The sequence below is a fragment of the Electrophorus electricus genome, chromosome 17 (genome assembly GCF_041902795.1).
Source record: "Electrophorus electricus isolate QZ-2024a chromosome 17, ASM4190279v1, whole genome shotgun sequence".
NCBI lineage: Eukaryota > Metazoa > Chordata > Actinopteri > Gymnotiformes > Gymnotidae > Electrophorus > Electrophorus electricus.
Window position 1 is genome coordinate 1,793,845 of NC_137513.1, and position 17,409 is coordinate 1,811,253.

Sequence of the window (17,409 nt, forward strand, 5' to 3'; positions counted from 1 at the left end):
ATGATCATGTGATCATGGCTTGCATTGTGGGGTTTTTGGGCCCTTTGTGCAGTTGGTAACAGTGTACTAGTCTGTGCTCGCTGTAGGTTGGCCTGTCTGCAGCTTGCAATGCGGATCAGTCCAACAGCCATTGCTGCATGCAGCATCGGAAGCAGGCTTATTCTACAGCACATCATAGCTTTCGTGTGCATCGTGGCTGTTTATGGGTTCTATATGAATTTATAAATATCCATGCATGCTTATATACCACGCTGGTATGACATAATACTGTGCATTTCTCACTCGAGACAGATACCTCCTGCCAGATCAGCACACCACCATTAATTGGAGGTGACGCTGTCTCACTTCGCTGGGAGTAAGTTCTCATGTTAGTGCGAGCTAGAACCAGCTCACGAGCATCCTTCGAGCAGGTTACTGCGGCTGCGGGGCGCATCGCCTGCGTTCTGCTGGAGGGAGTGGAGTGGAGTGGAGTGGCGTGGAGTGGAGTAGGGTGGTGTGGAGACGTGTGTGGGGTGGAGTGGGGTGGGGAGCGCGAGAGCGGCAGCTCTGCTGAGGGTGGGGACAGGAAAAGAATGCAGAGAGCCTCCGCGCTCGCGGCCGTGTGCTGGCAGACCCCGTTCCGCAAAAGCCGTGCTCGACCGTCGGGTGCACATGCCCTCGGAGAAGCGTGTCCTGCGCTGTCATTTCGTCGGGTCTGGATCTCATCTGGTTCGCTAGTTAGAGAACTGAAGGAACCCCGTGTTTTAATGGATAATTGTCTTCCCGTTGTGCTCGGCACAGCTCTTTTTCCAGCCACTCTGTCGTGGTAAAAGACTAAGGAATAAAAGTTGTGTAACGCTCATCGCGTTGTGCAAGCGCCTTGACTTTGGAAGGATCCTGCACTATTTGAGCGGGTTCTTTGTCCTTGTAACACAGCAACTTTACACCCACAGTCGCGTATGCTGGAGCAATTTTAGCTGGAAAACCGGGAAGATACGTCAAAGGATCCCCTGTAATTATTTTTGGTGGAATTGGCTATGTTTGTGGATTATACCATTGATGTGCACATGAAGGATCGACAGATTTATTTTGTATTGGTGTCATTTATCGACAAATTAGGTGAGTAAAAGTTTCAAAAGCTGTAGCCAGTGATGATCCGTTTGGTTTACATTTAATGGCTTCTGTTTGACCAGTTTCACTCTTGGTGAATGCTAACACGAACATTAAAATATTAACGCAAAGAAAACATTCGAAGGCAGAAAACAATAGGTTCGCACTTCAGACAGTTATTAGTATACTAATTCTTAATTAACTGACAGTCGAAAGGATCAATAGCACATATGCATAAATTGTACTAGTTGAAACGCCAATAATACCAGTAAACACCAGGCAGATACGGCTGTCTGAATGTTGGGGTATTTCGTTTTAATTTAATTTTAAGATTTAATTTGAGTTGTGGTCATTAAATGCTTCATTTCCAGACGTCTCCATATATTTTCGTATATGCAATTACTCAATTAAACGCTAGAATTTATTATATATAACTTGGTGCATCGGGGTTTAAAAATAACGTGTTATAAATGCCACAGAAAGCCATATCATTTTTCAGTGCATCTTAACAGTGCTCTCTTGTGGATACAAAGGGTAGCAATGTTCAGAGTGTAGTATTTCATATTTTGCTGATTTCAGAGAGCTGCATAAAAGACTCATACTTACGGTGCAGGGTTCTGATGAAAGAACATCTTCACACCATATGAAGGTACGAAAATGCTCATATAAAGCAGGAACTGCATAGTTTGATTAATGAAATGAAGACAAGCTGTATATTTTTAAATATTTTGTTATTTATGTCCCAAGATATGTGGTGCACTTTATAATTTCGATCCAAGCAGTGGGCCCTCTGTTGGCATGATGGTATTAAGTACACAATTCCATTGATTTCTTTCATTCAGTTGTTCATAAGTGATTGAGTAGCTAGTCTCACATGCCAGGGAACTTTGGGTTAAAGTGGTACTTCTGAGAGTAGAGAAAAGAATCGACCACCTAGAGGATTGTGTAAACCCAATTACCTGATAACGATGTCATCACCTCTGCAACTGGAGTTAATTAATTAATTAACTGGGATTTGTTTCATAAATAGACCAAGCAGTTGATTTTAATGCTGCTGTCTGGCCTGGTTTTGACTTTCGGGTTATGTCCAATGTCTTACAAAATGCTTGTGCTTGACGTATCTCATATTTTATAGATATATTTCATATCTTCCCCAAACGAGGCCCGTTTCCTTGACTCCTAGACTGCCTGTTCATTGGGCTGGATATTCAAGGTAGACCTCGCAGGTAGAGAAACTGCAAGAGCTGTTCGGAATAAGCAAGAAATAAGCTCTGATCCCAGCCTTTACTGTGGCTGAAACAGAACACATCCGTTCTATAAAGCCACTGTGGGCAGCCTGTGGCTGGAGTACTCCGACGAGGCTCTGCAGATTACCTTTGAGCAGATGGCATAGTGAGAAATCCCCTGGACTGAGTACAAGGATGCAAAGTGTGGTTGCTCGTTAACCAATTAGCCTCCTGATTACTTAAGAAAGTGCACACACTGAGCCAAGCGTGTGCCAGTCATCTGTAAAGTAATTGGTTTGGAACGCAACACTGTTATTGTAAGTCACTTCAACCTTATTGAGGGTCATTTACATAAACTACATTTCACAGTATGTTTGTTAAGCACTGGCACGACACTGTATTTAACGCACAATAGTTAAAGTATGGCCACTGACTGCATGTCTTCACCTTTTTTTTGCCCTTGTTCACTAAAGATTACTAAAAATCCAAACAGAGGCACTTAAGGGCATAAGGAATTATAGTTCTACGGTTAGCAGCAGTAGTGAGTGGTGTTTGTGGATATGGTCTGGGCGAATGCTGCGCTGTGTGGCTTCTGTCAGCAGAACCCAGGCCCTGGTCACTGACTGTAGGGCAGCAGGCATCTGAGGGTCAGGGGTAACGGTCCACCTGCCAAGCTGGGGCTCTCTGCCCGGGTGGGCCCGGATAACAACCCGGGAGATGCGGGACACTGCTGTATTGGGAGACAACATGCTAGAGCCACCGAGCACCGAGGCCCTTCACTGGGAGCACTCACACCCACTTCACTGCAGCACTGTTAAGGATTTCTTCCCCGTAGATGTATCCAGTTGCATCCTGTGGTGTCTCGGGGTCTTTAGGATCCTGTTAATGTAATTAAAAATAAAGAGTGCTTACCACAATTATGGCTGATTGGATAGTTAATGAGGTTTTTTTTTTGTTTTTTTTTTACATTCCTCATGGTAGTTCTTAGAATTAGCTTTTGATCAGACGTTTCTTGGAGCACATTTGTACACATCAGCATTTTCTTAAGCAATATTCAATAGCTGTAACTAAATCAAAGGTCCTCGTGCATGACGTAATAGTAATTGCTTAAAGTTGTGCATGTCCTCACTTTGATTAGCCTGTTTATGCCAGCAGATGTCACATGGAGCAGTGTAATTGACTGAAGGTACACTTGACAGAAGGGCTTGGCGGCTGACAGCAGTACTGTTCAAAAGTGTCTAAGCCTTTTACTGCCGCGGGTCCGTGGCCCGGCTGTGGAGGTGTACTGGTTACATTAGTGTGGTGTTGACTCGGGAAACACGTCTGTGCTGTTGGTATGTGCTTCGGCGGAGATGCCGTTTAAAGAAAGGCCCCGGAGGAGCTGAGTCTCCACCTGGCTGACACCCAGCTGTCATATGCTGACAGCCTCCCTCAACACTGAATCCTTACCTTCTCACTGCCTGCAATAACTGGAGGGGCTATTTATGGAGCGGCTTGCAGCTTTGGGCCCAGCGCTGGTCAGTGGGTGGCGGCTGGCCAGGGCGTGAGGCCTTTTGCAGCTTTATAACTTCCGTGATTGATGTGTATTAAAAGGACACCCAGGAACGTTCACATTCCGCTTGGTGCATGGGGTTTCTGGATGAACTGCTCCTGTAGGAACAGATACCTCATGTGGAGGCCACAGGCGGCTTTATTGGTGTAAGGGTAGCAGGATTCCCCAGACAGTGCTTCAGTGTTTATTGCAGTCCAGATCGGACTGTTTATTTACTCTATTTTTATTAATTTGACAGCAGTCTGTTTGAAGAGGTCTTTAAAACGCTCACCTTAATGCTTTTGGAGCAAACACACACAAAAAATCCTGTCTACCCAGGGCTTTAAAAAAATCCAGATGGCACTGAAGGAGGGAGCTCTGAGGTCTGGAGTATTTTGGCCTCTATAAATTCACAGCCTTGCTCTGTATGCAAAACAGCTGGTTGCCTGTTGAGTTTTGCAGTTGGAGTTACGGCTATGAATTTGGTTTCAAAAGCTATGCATAGCCACAAACTCATATTACGAATTGCAAATACATATTGTATGTTTGAAAAGGGGTTTAACTTCAAGACACTGTAGGTTGGACCATTTTTTAAAATCAGTACATTAGACATAGCTCTCAAAAGCTCTTAGCTGTAGGCCAGGAAGAGAGACTGATTTCTTTGGTCCTCTCTCTGGGCCCCTGAGACCAAGTATGTTCAAAACCACGTTAATTGCAGCTGGCTTGTACATGAAACACTGCAAATGACCCGTCCAAGGCCACAGTATGATGTAGTAATTCCCTGTCCAGCTCAGACATAGGTATGAGTGTTAATGCAGGCGGGCCCTCGGAGACAAAGAACCTGCACAGGGTTGACATTGTTCTGGCGGTAACCTGAGCTGGTCCAGGCGTGAGCGCGGCGGGGGGGTGGTGGGGTCTGCACGCCCTGCTGAGGGATCAGAGAGGCAGCTGCCAGCTCACAGCTTTCCGCACAGCTCAGATAAGTCCTCTGGCTACCTGGCTTACGAGCGCTAAGGACCGACCCCAGCTAAACGCGCCCGCACTGGGGTGACAACCACTCTTCCCGCCCACCCGCCGCGTTGGCGCTCTGGAGACGGACCCCTCCTCCTCCTCCTCCTCCTTCTTCAACCCCCCCCCCCCCCCCCCAAAGCTCCTTCCTCGCTGGTAAGGTCATTCTTTAAAACAGAGCAGGGAGCCTCTACAAATTCTTCCACTTGTGTGAGTGGGTGGGGGGGGGCCGAGTTTTCCAGGAAGCAGGCTGTTCGAGACATCCCATAGGCACTGACAGCTATTGTGTGCATGTCTGCCCTACATCACCGCCCCTGATCCCTAACTGGGAGAAACCTGACCGCTGAATAATGAAAGAGCTCAATGCCAGTGCACTCACCTCTCCTGACGCAGGCGGGTTGCTCTCTGCCATTCATTCATGCGCTCTTTTCAGGGTTGCTGTCTTACATCCTGCATTGTGAAGGGATTATCTTGAATGCCAGGGGTGTCTTGCTCAAATGACAGTATTTTCATTTTATTGAATGCCATGTTAATATGTCACATCTCCCATGTGTACACAAGGTTTGGCTTTAATTGTACGTTAGTTATATGTAATAACAGAAAAGATGAGTTGTGAGCAAGTCACGACTGAAAGGGTCCAATTAAAACACAGTCCCTTTTATGTCGTGTGGAAAAATATTATGTCTTTTATCTGGGGTTTTGTTGTTACTATCTTTCTGTGGTGTACTTGCAATCAAGGAGGATTACTGTTGAAGGCGGAGAGAGGGCCTGTTTGCTTACCACACACACACACACACGCACAGCGAGAGAGAAAGCGGAAGAGAGTTAAAAGAAGTCTTAGACTTTGACACTCTATATCAAAGACTGTGAACCTTCAGACAGACCTGGCATATAATTCTGAAATAGATGCCCCTGTTGCCTTATATAAGAGCCACATAAAATTTCTTTAACCTAACTTCCACTCTCACTGGGCTGTAAAGATTCGCTACTTAAACACTTAAAGCTGTGCAGGTGTGAAGGTTTCTTGGCTGTGGAGGCCCAAAAGCTATTTATGTCTCAGTTCAGATGCCAGTGTTCTTAGTAGGTCTTGTGTAGATCATGTTTTGGTTTATTTTCATGGCACGTAGATGTTGCTCTGTTGTCTAAATATTTCAAGGTTTAGATCAAAGGTTTGTGAAACGTTCTGTGATGGGATATTTCAGCATCTAGTGTGCTGAAGGGTAGTAATGCCATATTGTCCTCAGATGTTGGAGAAATGTTTCTGCACATGTAAGAGGTGGTGTGGAACAGATGCACCTTTAGCTGACTACGGTTCATTTACAGCTAAGATAAAACCAACGTGGGAATCTGTCAGCACGCGAGAACAACTGTTTCTCTGTTCGAGTCATTGGCCAACTGCACACGGCTGCTGCTGTGTGCGAGACGCAACGTTGCCGGGTGATTTATGGGCCTACGGTTGTCCCCTCCGGAACGATCGCCACTGTAAACATTTTCTGGCTTGTTTTCCGGGGAGGCTGCCTCAAGGCCCACATGAGTCCTGTGCATCTCTTTTGTGCATGTGCACACGCACACGCACGCACACACACACACACACACACACACACACACACACGCCCACCTCTTCCAACTGCTCCCTCACAAGATTAAGAGCTTTTTCCCAGCACTCCGACCAGGACAGAAATTTAAAGAACAAGAGTGTTTAACCTTCAGCTAATCTGGCCTTTGTGTGAATGGAGGGATTAGGCTGTTAGTCTCAGCATGCCAGAGAGTGTTAGCTCAGTAATGGGCTTGATGAATGACAAAAACGGCTTGGACAAGGGAGCTGCCAGTGAAATAGGAAGAGCCGTTTGCTGGTGGGCTGACAGCTCAAGGGGCTTAACCCTAATACCCAACCTGCATCAAAAGAACTTGAATGTGTCGTGACTCTAACTGGAAACAAGCGGTCCAAGCCCCAGTCGGGTCGAGTTACAGCATCTGCACTGAAATGTCTAAACCAAGAAGGACTGGAGGTGGGTGTCGTCAGGCACTCTCAGACAGGGCTTTCACTCAGTGGGAACCAGCCGATCGGAAAACTCCAAATGCTTTAAGACAATGAAGCTTTACAATGGAACAGAACCAGTGTTTTCGGAAAAGATGTGTCTAGTGTTTTTGAAGATAAGTAGGAATAATAAATTAGGTATCAAAACCTCCTTCACAAGTCTGAAACATAAGCAGTAGTGAGCAAGCTGTGCGTAACGAGCTATGAGTGCCTCGTTGCATGTTTGTACTGCCGTCTTTTTTAATGCTGTGAATTTTGTATCATTGTGTGATACATTTATTATCTGTGCAGTTTGATTAAATGCAATGGAAGTGACAATAATATAGACAGCACTGAATGTTTTCTGGGTTTAAATTTTTTCTTTGATTATTTCACAACATCTTGGACTGCCAGTCCTGCACCATACGGTTGCGTGTGCTCTCGCGAGCACAGCGTAGCTGCATGGCGCTTTGAAGCGCAGCGTTGCCGTGTTCACCCTCCTGTGGTTGCATCACCCTGCTCCATACATACTGTTCACCGGGGGGAAGCCGCCGTTCCACAGAGACAAATAAGCTGTTTCTAGTGCTCCCTCCTCCATGGCCCCCTGGAGCCCACGAATGGGGCTTTACTCCGAGAGAGCCTAACCATCCATTATGGTCCTCTCAAAAGACCTTTCACTCTCAGTACAACGGACTCCAGGGACGGAAAAGGCCCGAATTGACAGCTCCACACAAAGGAGATTTACTGCTTACCCTCATGTGCCTGAGTGGCATTCAGAAGGAGGTAATTGCAGGTTGTATACATCGGCAATCCTCTTGGGATTCCAGTCCTCCGCCCCATTTGCATTCGGCATTGGTGCACCCCTGGGAAGGTCCGGTAAATGTCAAAGTGACACCGACATTAGCCATTAAATGCTAGGTTTACTTTGAGGGGAGCCGAATTAAAGAGGAGAGCAGCGTAATGCCACAGAAAAGGTGCCGCAATAAAAGAGGCAAGATGGCCTTTATTCTGCCTAAGCCCTGCTGTATTAGAACCTGCCAGCCACGGATCTGTCCGCCTCTCCTTCAACCGCTGCGTGGCCCTGCCTAACAGCATTAACCAAGAGCATTATACTAATATCCTTTTCTTGGAACGACATGTTATCAAATGAAATTAGCGGATTATTAGTGGCCTAGTCCTAAATTGGATTATTTCCCATAATGCAGTCTGAGTACGCTGGATGTATTTTCCTACTGACACTAATCCAAGCAATGGGCTCACGGCAGTAACCAATATGAAGGTGGGTGAGTTTTGACCGTATCGAAGGGCATGCGGCTATTTCCACTGATGGGGTTCATTTTGTCTCTGCAGATATCGGTGATGTTGCTGCCAATACAAATGCGAGACCAGACAAAAGTGGGTGTGGAGGTTCTTTGGAAGGAGGAGTAGAGTTAAGTCACCTGTCCTGGAAACAGAATAAGGACTGAGATTGCTTTGACCTATCCAAACTACCTGCACACCAGAATAATCGCAGCAAAAGCTGCTCCGTTAGTCAGGGAAGACACCTGTGCTTCTGGGACTGGCTCTTGTGTGTGTGGGACTGCGCTCGCCATGTTTTCTCCGACTGCCTTGCCACCCCCTCCGCTCTTGACAGGAAGTGCTCTAGCTGTGGCAGGTGCACCGCCAGCAGCTCCCTATACAGGTAGGCCACAGCATTGTCTCACCACCCCTGCAGTCGTGCACACCGGTTTACCAGCGCTGGCGAAACACGCGTGCAAGCTAACCGTGCGTCCCGACCGACCCGCAGAGCAAGACCTGTTGCGTCAGGAGCTGAACTCGCGCTTCCTGGCCTCTCAGGGCATGGACCGAAGAACAGCACTGACGCCACCCGCCTACCTACGCACCGAGTTCCACCAGCACCAACACACGCACCAGCACACGCACCAGCACACCTTCACGCCATACCCCCACCCGGGCATCCTGCCAGGCCCTGCCGTGCCCCTGGTACGTACTCCCACCAGACACCTGAGGACATGGGGCAGTCCACATGACTCCCTTCTTTGTTTGCTTTTGTAAAGATCGCCAACAGTAAATTAGGATGAGCTGTGGTATGGGCAGCGTGTGATATCTGATTGGTTGCGTGTACATGTCGTATGGTTTTAACTTCTGCATTTAAAGAAAGATATATCAACTTTCTTTCCAGTTTGACAAATACCCACCAAAAGTGGACAGCTTCCACAGGCACAGTGTAAGTCACTTCCACATGAATTTTACTTTATGTAGTCCATGTAGTGTGATGGGCTACTCACGTTGTAAATTTAGTGCAAAAATACACTGAAAATTATTGGAACCTTTTAGACCAAAGACTACCTTTATGTTTTCCCCTTAAATCATTGCAAACTTTATAAACAGATTTTGGGGCCTGTTTTGTGTTGCTATCATTTCTATCGTAGCGCTGTAGACAGCATTTCCAGGACTCACTTTTCCAGACTAATGATAAAAGTGGCATGCCATGTTTTCCAGCTGTTTCACCCCTACCCATCCGGGATGCCCGGGCTGGCTCCAGTACTGCCTCCAGCGGGAATGTTCGGCTCTTTGCAGGGAGCCTTTCAGCCCAAGGTACTGCACACCTGTGCCGATCCACCTGCTTCACATCACCCATGAGGAACATGGATTATTTGGTTAATAAAAAATTAAAGACCTTCTGGAAACAATCATTTTTACTATGTTTTGTGTTACTGGAGTGTAGAAGAAAAAGTATTAAAGTTTAAAGGATTAACCTATAAACTATGATTTATCTATAATACCCCAAAATGCATCCAGATTGATTCCATTATATCCAACACCTTTGTGCAATGTTTTTGGTATTATTGAATACTTGTACCACATGCTCATAAACAATGTTTGGAAATAAGCGAATTTAAAATAATATGCATTTGTATTTCTTGTTTTGATAGGCCCATAATCCTCTAGACGTAGTCTCCAGACCTGGAACAATGCCCCGCCCACTCCTACAGAAAGAATCTAGAGTAAGACTACAACTCAATGTTACAAAAAAATACATCCAGCTGCAGGTTAAACCTTTAGTTTTTTTAAACAGCTTGGTGATACAAGAAAGCAAGAATGCTTGAGTTATTTAAATTAATATTAAAGTTAAAGTAAGCAGGCTGACTAAATATTTCATACAAACTCTTTCCTAGTTTCTGGACTCAGTGTGCCCCACACCTAAGGTAACACCTACACCACCTGCCTTTTAACAAGCTTCATTCAGTCACGTTTCATCAAAAAAACTTTGACCCGTTCCAGTAATTTATCTTTATTTTTACATGCATTTTCTTTTTCCCTTAAAAAAACCCAAAACAAAACAGAAACCAGGGAAATGGTGTGCCATGCATGTTCACATAGCATGGCAAGTTTACCACCATCAGCAAAAAATAAAGGTATGTTAACAAATGCTGGCTGAGAAGACACCTTTTCACCGACCTTTCAGGGGCCACGCAAGAGCTATAATCGCTTTTCTGGTCTGCATGCATTTCAGAAGCAGATACAGATCGAGCCACATAAGCTGGACTTTGGGCTGAAGCCAGACCTCCTGAGTCGTCCCCTTGGTTCAGGCTTCATAGGGCTGGTCCCACAGCCGCGTGACTTACCGCGCCCTTCCACCATCTTCTCCACTGCTGGTAAGTCACGGGGATTCTGTTACACCCACAAACACAAGAGCAAGCCTATATTAGTGCGGTTAGTATCGGAGCGTGCGGTATTACAGCGCACAGCAGAGATCCAGTCAAATCTATATTGTGATATCCACATCGGTTGTGCGGTTTTTCCATATGAACTGACCCCAAGAGCGCTGGACAGAGATTAGAAAGATGGAAATTTTCCAGGTTTAAGATGAGATATCTTCCATTAACAGGTCCCGCCCACCCCATGGTCTCTCCTTATGGCCACATGCCCCATGCCCACACCAACGTCCACACTCCTCCTGCTCATCATGGTAAGGCTGAATTCCCATGTGACTGCTGTGACTCATCCCTGGCCAACAGCTGAAACTGAGGCCATTAAAACCCCAAGCACTTTTCTTACATTCTAGAGTCTCTCAATAAGCCACCTGCTTTTGGGGGTTTGGGAACACTGAGTTCCACGGCATTTGGAGGACTTGGTAACCCATCGCTGAGTAAGTCAATGAGATCTGCTTTTCCCGGGTCTGGTTGCAGTTGTGCTCTCTCTACGTCGTCAAAAGTACCGAAACTAAAAATGCAAAGACATAGAGGAAGTTGAAGGTAAAAATAAGACCACTTAGATCTTTGCTCAAATTCCTCTGCAGCTCCAGGTTCTACACAAGTGAGTAAAGACCATAAAGGAGCAGCAGTGGGGACTCAGGAGACCTGGAACAGACTGCATCAGACACCCTCCTCCTTTCCTACACCACCTGTATGGCCCCGAGGCCCTGACACCGAAAAGGCTTCATCCACACTGGAAAGAACGACAGACAAAAGAGACAAAGAACAACATGAAAGGTTTAAGATCCTCAGTCTTACTTCTCAGACACAAGCGTTGAATGAAAGCGCATCTAGACGCTCAGGAACCTGCCTTTGTTGTTTCCTACTTCGCTTACGTTGCTTTATTCTCTTATTGCAGGGACACAAAGGAGAAATTAAACGGGACACGCCCGTCGCCTGCTAACACTAGTCCACGGGGTCACAAGCAGATGGTAGAGCCAGCTAGAGGCATGTCCCCAGAGCCGAAAGACAAGGAACGAGGCAGAGTGCAAGAGCAGGATCCTCCCAGTCAGAGTGCGGAACCAGAGGACCAGAAGCACAAAGAGAGCCAGCAGGAGAGGAGAGAGAAGGCAGGGAAGCACGACCAGCGCCATGAGGAGAAGCCCAGTGCTGAGGAGACTCTGTCGCCAAAACACCAGAGATCAGAGGTGGAGAGGCGTGGTGGCGAGGGGTCACACTGGGAGCCGGATGCAAAGAGGAGCAGAGTGGAGACTGAGCCCGAAGCAAGGAACAGCCAGGTGAAGGTAAAGGAGGAGAAGAGGGAGGACCAGGAGGCCTCCGAAGTCAAGCCTCTTCCCAAGGCCTTGGAGAAACTGCAGCCAGGCCCCAGGACCACAGCCACACATCCGTCATCCCTGCTGTCCATGCCTGTGTCTGTAGGAGTTGCAGCAGTTCCCCACAGCCTCGACAGGACTCGTCTGGTGTCGCCCTTCATGGGGACAAGCATGCTTTCGGGCGGTGAGAGGCTGCCCTACCCTGCCCAGCACTGGGATCCAATGCGGAGTCTGTACAGGGCTCTGGACCTCCCTCCCAAGGACCCACTTCCCAAGGAGCTTCTGCTAAGGGCCGATCCTTTGCAGCGCGCCCACATGGGGGCGCCCATGTTCCCACGGGAGGCCCTCCTCCACCCAATGGCCCTGGAACAGCAGAGGAGCCAACAGGAGGAGCGTCAGCGTCTGGTGTTGCTGCGAGAGGAGAACGAGAGGAGTCGTCTTCTAGCGCTGCACCACGCCACTCTGGAGCCCCACCTAGCGCACCCAGGGCTCCTGCCCACCGCTTACCCCGGCCCCCTCCTCCCCCGCCTGGGGCTGCCGCACCCACCGCCCTACGGCCCGCTTGGCAAGACTCTGTCCGCTGCTGGCTACATACACACAGCTCCGCCCCCCCTACTGCCAGCTCTCCTGCCGCGGATGGGCTCTCCCAGACAGACTTCCTCCATGGTGGACAGGCAGGACAGAGCCATTGCCCGCCCTGGCAGAGAGGGGGAGGCACCATGAGCCGGACAGAGGCAGAGCCAAGCACTTCATGTCTGACCAGTGTACAGTGTTGGGATGTACAGGGGTGAAATTAGTCTGGGCCATTTTGTGGATGCAGATTAAGTCTAGTCTTTCATTAAAGCGTTGTTTCGAAGAGGAGTTTTAAATGTTTTTTTTTTTCTTCAACCTCTAGGCTTAATCAATAATTGGGGAAACTGGCCCTTTACTTTTTTTGTGGAGAAAAAAAAAAAAAAAAGAATTAAAAGAATTTTAAGAAGAAGAAAAAAAAAAATCACTCTTTACTGATTTATTGGTTTAGCAAGCACATTTTCATTAAGAACATGATTCATTTTTAAATTAATTAGATCGCTATTTTATTATTGACTAAACCAAGACAATTGTTTACAAATATAAATAACAAACCAAGTCAAACCTCTGTAAAATTCAACCAACATTCAAGTAATGTCACAGCACTGGCAGCTCTGATCACACAGGTGATCGTCACTCAGCAACACACACCTGAGATCATTTTAAAACATGAACGTGCAAATCTGCACATTATCTAAACATGGAATATTTTTATAACAGCCTCATACAACCCACCCAGTTCCTTTCCCGTAAACACTAAATTTTCCTAGATCGTGTGCAGTGTAAATCTGAGACACACTGAGTGGAGTCTTGTGTGTCATGCAGGGCTCTCACACCACGTCCATACCCAGCCCTCTGGCCACAGCAGCCAGAGCTTGAACTGCACCCGAGTCCACCTCCGACTCCGCCCCTGGCAATGCCTCCAGATCCCTGCCCACCTCGCTCACTGGGCTGAGCACACAATACACAGGGGCGGCATCATCCTTTGTGGGGGCGGCTCCTTCCAGGAGCTCGGTGGAGGAGGAGGCAGCAGAGGTGGTGTTTGCACTGTCCATCTGCAGTGCAGGCCTCTTAGCCTGAACGCTAGAGCCCGGCACCTTGCGGGGGGTGCGTTTCTCCGCCATGTTCTTTATCAGTTCTTCCGTAACCTCTACTGTCTCGAAGCGAACCATGTTCAGACGCAGGTATCCATCCTGGTCCTCTTTATACCTGTTCAACAAAACAAGTGATGGCTGTCACAGAGCCAAGGTATATTTTGACAGTACGAAAGATTCGAATTGTTCTCAGGCATAGGATAAACTTAAACATAAAGTTGTATGATATATTTCAATGTAAAAACATCTATTACACACGCTAGTTTGTGAGGAAAACAGACTCAAGTGTACAGTACCTAAAACGGGAGTGCCCAGATGGCCATTTGAGCTGATGCTTCTTTCGCAGGTGTAGGGTGAGCGTGTAACACCACGAGAAGTTCTTGTCACAAAGATGACATTTATAGCGTGACACCATATTTCCCTGTTGGGAGCAATTATACTCTATTATTACACCACTCCATTTCATTCGTCAAACCAGGCATTTCCAAAGAAGGGTGAATGACACCCCCTGCTGGCTGACCTCGTGCACTCTCTTGTAGTGCTGGTTCATGGTGTGAGCCATGCGGGAGGAGTAGCCACAACCCTCCACTGTGCAGTGGTAGGCAGCTCCTTCATTGTGGGTCTCCATGTGTTTGCGCAGGTCATGCTGGTTCTTAAAGCTGAAGAGCAAATTAAACAAAGCATCACACCACAATGCCCCCCTTCTCCCCAAGTATCTCCTCGGTGTGTGTGTGTGTGAGAGAGAGACTGTGACGGCCCCCGGCATCACGACCTGCTCTCGCAGAAGTCACAGGGGAAGGGCCGCTCGTCACAGTGGCGGAACTTAATGTGAATCTTCAGGGTGGACAGGGACGTGCATGTCATGTCACAGAGGGGACACTTTATGTGATTTACTGCAGCAACAAAAAAGACACAAAGACTGATGCAAACAAGTTGATGCAGCAACTATTGAACAAAGTCATGAAATGTCATGAATTAAATCGGGACATAAAACTGGAATTTCTCCTCGCACTGTGAACGCACCATGCTGTCGAACGTGATCTCTCAGTAGCCTCTCATTAGCGAAGCCTTTATCACAATGCCCACACGTCAAAGACTCTGGAACGAAGCAAGCATGCTCTCAGGAACAGTAACACTCAGATAAACCATTACGTTAACACCAGAAATACTAAACAGTGGCAAAACCACCTTATCGTGCAAGTTACATGAAAGACTACAATCTATTCGACTTCAACAAGCATCCTTGTATGCTGCTACCAACATTTTAACACTGTACACCATGACTCTGTGAGTGAGCACTGAGCGAGAGAGGCTCAGTCACCTTCAGGTTCAGCTTGTCTCTGGATATGATCGAAGAACTTGGTGTTGCTGGAGAACATGCATCCACAGGTGGGGCAGGCCACCAGACGCTCCTGGGTGTGACTGCGCAGGTGCTCCCGCAGACGGTACTTGATCTTGAAGAAAGCGTCACAGCCTGGAAGACACCCAATGACAAAACTGTGCACGCAAGGGTCGCACAAAGGTTCATGTTTCACGCCCTCTGAAATACGAATAAGCTACCTTTCCAGCTGCAGAACAGAGCCTGCTGTTGATCTAGTAGCGGTTGCAATTCTGTGCAGTGTGCATGCATGTCAGCATGGCGGTAGAACCACTCCGGATTGTTAAACGTGCTCTGCCGATAGAGAAACCAGGTGCTGTTGATATACAGGTGACGTACAAGACTTCACATGTATATAACTAGCATTTTTTCCCATGCAAAGCCCCCAGCGAAAAACAAACAATGATTGAAAAACTCCAAATCTACACATGCCAGAAGAGGCTCACACTTACATCACAGTGTTCCCACTGACACACGAACCCTTCCGAGATGTCAGTAACCAAGTTGTTACTGTGCAGCTCCTGAGTACAGCTGGGTAGCTCAGGATGCGACTGTAGCAGCTGGGTGCCGATGAACTTCAGTTTGCTGTGGAAGATGTGGAACTGGGCATGGGCGTGGAGCTCACTAGGGCTGCCTATAGCCAGGAACTCACAGCCCTGCCACAGGCACGGGTAGTCGTCTAGAGCAGAGAACATTTCACAGACAACATCCCTGTTAGTCTAATATTACACTTAAACCGCAATGCAATAAAGGCAATTCGCTTAAGTGCTTCTAAAGTGTCAGTGCACAATTAACTACATTGGCAACATTTCTCTTGAGTGCTTGATATGAGGAGTAATTTGTATTACTGAGAGCAAGGCTCATCACGTTCATCAGCGTTGGTAAATGTATCTGACAGATGCCTAAAAGCACTCACCGAGCTCCTCCAAAGCGTCTCCTTCACCAAGATGCTCCTTCACATGCAAAGACATGTGATCACTGAGCTCTTCCATACGTTCCCCTTTAAAAGTACAAGAAGCCCACTCACATGCAATCACCATATTGGAGAGTTTTCTTCTTTTCGCCATTGTACCTCGAAACCTAAATATCAGTAAAAGAGAATTCATAAGGACGTTATCCAACTATATTACACAACTGCAAATTCGTTAGACTTTTCCACGTAGCTAATAGTGAAGGAAAAATAGTAGCATACTAGTTAGCTTGCATACATACATACATACATACATACATACATACATACATACAAAAATAGCAGCTATTAACACGTAACATATATGTGCGGGGATTAAATAACTAACCTAGCAAGCTAGTTGTCAGACTAATAACGTTTGTGATTGTAGTTGGTTACCAAGGCCAGTTTCAAAATTTAGCTAGCTAGCTTGTCAGAGAATATGAGATTAAACCGGCAAAGCATAAGCGTATTTGGTGAAGAAAGATTATATAATTAAATAAAGCTACTTACACTTCGTTATTTACACATACGCAGGAAAGTTTTACCTACCTAGGTTGGCTAGTAAACTATTTAGCTAATTAGTTTCTAGCCAGCTAACAAAGTACCCATTAGCTTGTTAGCTAGCGTTAAACAGCCGCAAAACACGCCTAGTGTTACCACGACGGAGTATAAACATTAACGCCAGCTAAGTAGCTAAAACCTCCACAACACTGTCCTAACGACAGCATGAGGACCAAACATGATGGCTCTTCTCAAGAGCATCAATGTACAAGCTCCAAACTAGAAGCAGCGTGTCGACAAGTTTGTACGCAGGGTCACTTGTTTCCAGTCGCAGCCTGACCCTATCAAAGGAAGCGAAACAGAATAAAAGTCCTCCAACGCCTTGTCGATTTTTGTTTAGTACTTTTGGAATCAAAGGCCCAAAATACAATTTAAGACGAGAAAATATACGTCATGTTTCCTTATTTTCAATGGCTTCGAATGAATAGTTTTTTACCAGATTAAGAATGTTTTATGTGGTTTTCCCCCCTGTCCTTGAGAGAAAATCAGTCTTACGGATGTGAAACCTCTCTGTGAAGTATAATAAATATGAGCGTTAAAAATACACTATAATAATTGCCCCTCTAAATGAACCCTAATCCTACTACAATACTGCTAAGGAACTATGATTAATTATACCACAATCCAAAATGATTTAAAGTTATTTCAAAAAAATATATTTCACAGTATGATATGTGCATACCCATTATACCAATGAATGGTAAACGAATAGGAAAAAGGCTAAATGGGGATAATACAGTGCTTAAAATGTGCGTGGATTCCTGCTTTGTCTTGAGCCCACTTGAGTCCACCTTGCCCAGTGCTACTAGGAGTCAGCCTGCCATCACTGTGCCTTTACCAAGGCCCTGGCCCAGTAGCTATCAAGCTGAAACCAACAACATTAAGGCAACATACTGAAAGCTAAAGAATTTAAACTGACCACAAGATCTTACCATTTTTACCCTTCATATA

General features: G+C 46.5%; 2 protein-coding genes across 7 annotated transcripts; one reads left to right on the plus strand and one right to left on the minus strand.

Moving 5' to 3' along the window:
* Positions 1-524: 524 nt before the first annotated feature.
* Positions 525-12,784, plus strand: auts2b (activator of transcription and developmental regulator AUTS2 b). Of its 3 annotated transcripts, XM_027021214.3 has the most exons (14): positions 526-1,098; positions 1,669-1,738; positions 8,222-8,552; positions 8,658-8,854; positions 9,054-9,098; positions 9,374-9,469; positions 9,808-9,879; positions 10,051-10,080; positions 10,219-10,290; positions 10,389-10,530; positions 10,764-10,844; positions 10,941-11,024; positions 11,175-11,367; positions 11,489-12,784. In XM_027021214.3, exons 3-14 carry the CDS (start codon positions 8,462-8,464, stop codon positions 12,624-12,626), a joined length of 2,241 nt encoding a protein of 746 aa, XP_026877015.2. In that variant the 5' UTR covers positions 526-1,098; positions 1,669-1,738; positions 8,222-8,461; the 3' UTR covers positions 12,627-12,784. The 3 variants fall into 3 exon arrangements, with proteins under 3 accessions (XP_081556758.1, XP_026877015.2, XP_026877016.2); XM_081700632.1 differs by lacking the exon at positions 10,941-11,024 and having other exon boundaries at positions 525-1,098; XM_027021215.3 differs by lacking the exon at positions 1,669-1,738.
* A 113-nt stretch (positions 12,785-12,897) lies between these two features.
* On the minus strand, positions 12,898-16,755 carry zgc:112083. Of its 4 annotated transcripts, none has more exons than XM_027021219.3 (10): positions 16,447-16,753; positions 15,862-16,025; positions 15,398-15,624; positions 15,128-15,239; positions 14,889-15,041; positions 14,591-14,665; positions 14,340-14,460; positions 14,088-14,226; positions 13,864-13,988; positions 12,898-13,682 (listed from the first exon to the last, which is right to left on the minus strand). In XM_027021219.3, the coding sequence occupies exons 2-10, from the start codon at positions 16,010-16,012 to the stop codon at positions 13,304-13,306; spliced, it is 1,482 nt and encodes a 493-aa protein (XP_026877020.2). In that variant the 5' UTR covers positions 16,013-16,025; positions 16,447-16,753; the 3' UTR covers positions 12,898-13,303. The 4 variants fall into 4 exon arrangements, with proteins under 4 accessions (XP_026877020.2, XP_026877018.2, XP_026877017.2 ...); XM_027021217.3 differs by having other exon boundaries at positions 16,408-16,752; XM_027021216.3 differs by having other exon boundaries at positions 15,862-16,753.
* Between the last annotated feature and the right edge of the window lie 654 nt (positions 16,756-17,409).

Excerpts from the sequence above, each read along its gene's own strand:
- auts2b (XM_027021214.3), top strand. The coding sequence starts at position 8,462 with ATGTTTTCTCCGACTGCCTTGCCACCCCCTCCGCTCTTGACAGGAAGT. Across the intron at positions 8,553-8,657 it reads GCCAGCAGCTCCCTATACAG|AGCAAGACCTGTTGCGTCAG; the intron begins GTAGGCCACAGC and ends ACCGACCCGCAG. Across the intron at positions 10,845-10,940 it reads CACTCCTCCTGCTCATCATG|AGTCTCTCAATAAGCCACCT; the intron begins GTAAGGCTGAAT and ends CTTACATTCTAG.
- zgc:112083 (XM_027021216.3), bottom strand. The coding sequence starts at position 16,051 with ATGAATTCTCTTTTACTGATATTTAGGTTTCGAGGTACAATGGCGAAA. Across the intron at positions 14,461-14,590 it reads AGATCACGTTCGACAGCATG|TAAATCACATAAAGTGTCCC; the intron begins GTGCGTTCACAG and ends TTGTTGCTGCAG. Across the intron at positions 13,989-14,087 it reads ACTACAAGAGAGTGCACGAG|GGAAATATGGTGTCACGCTA; the intron begins GTCAGCCAGCAG and ends TGCTCCCAACAG.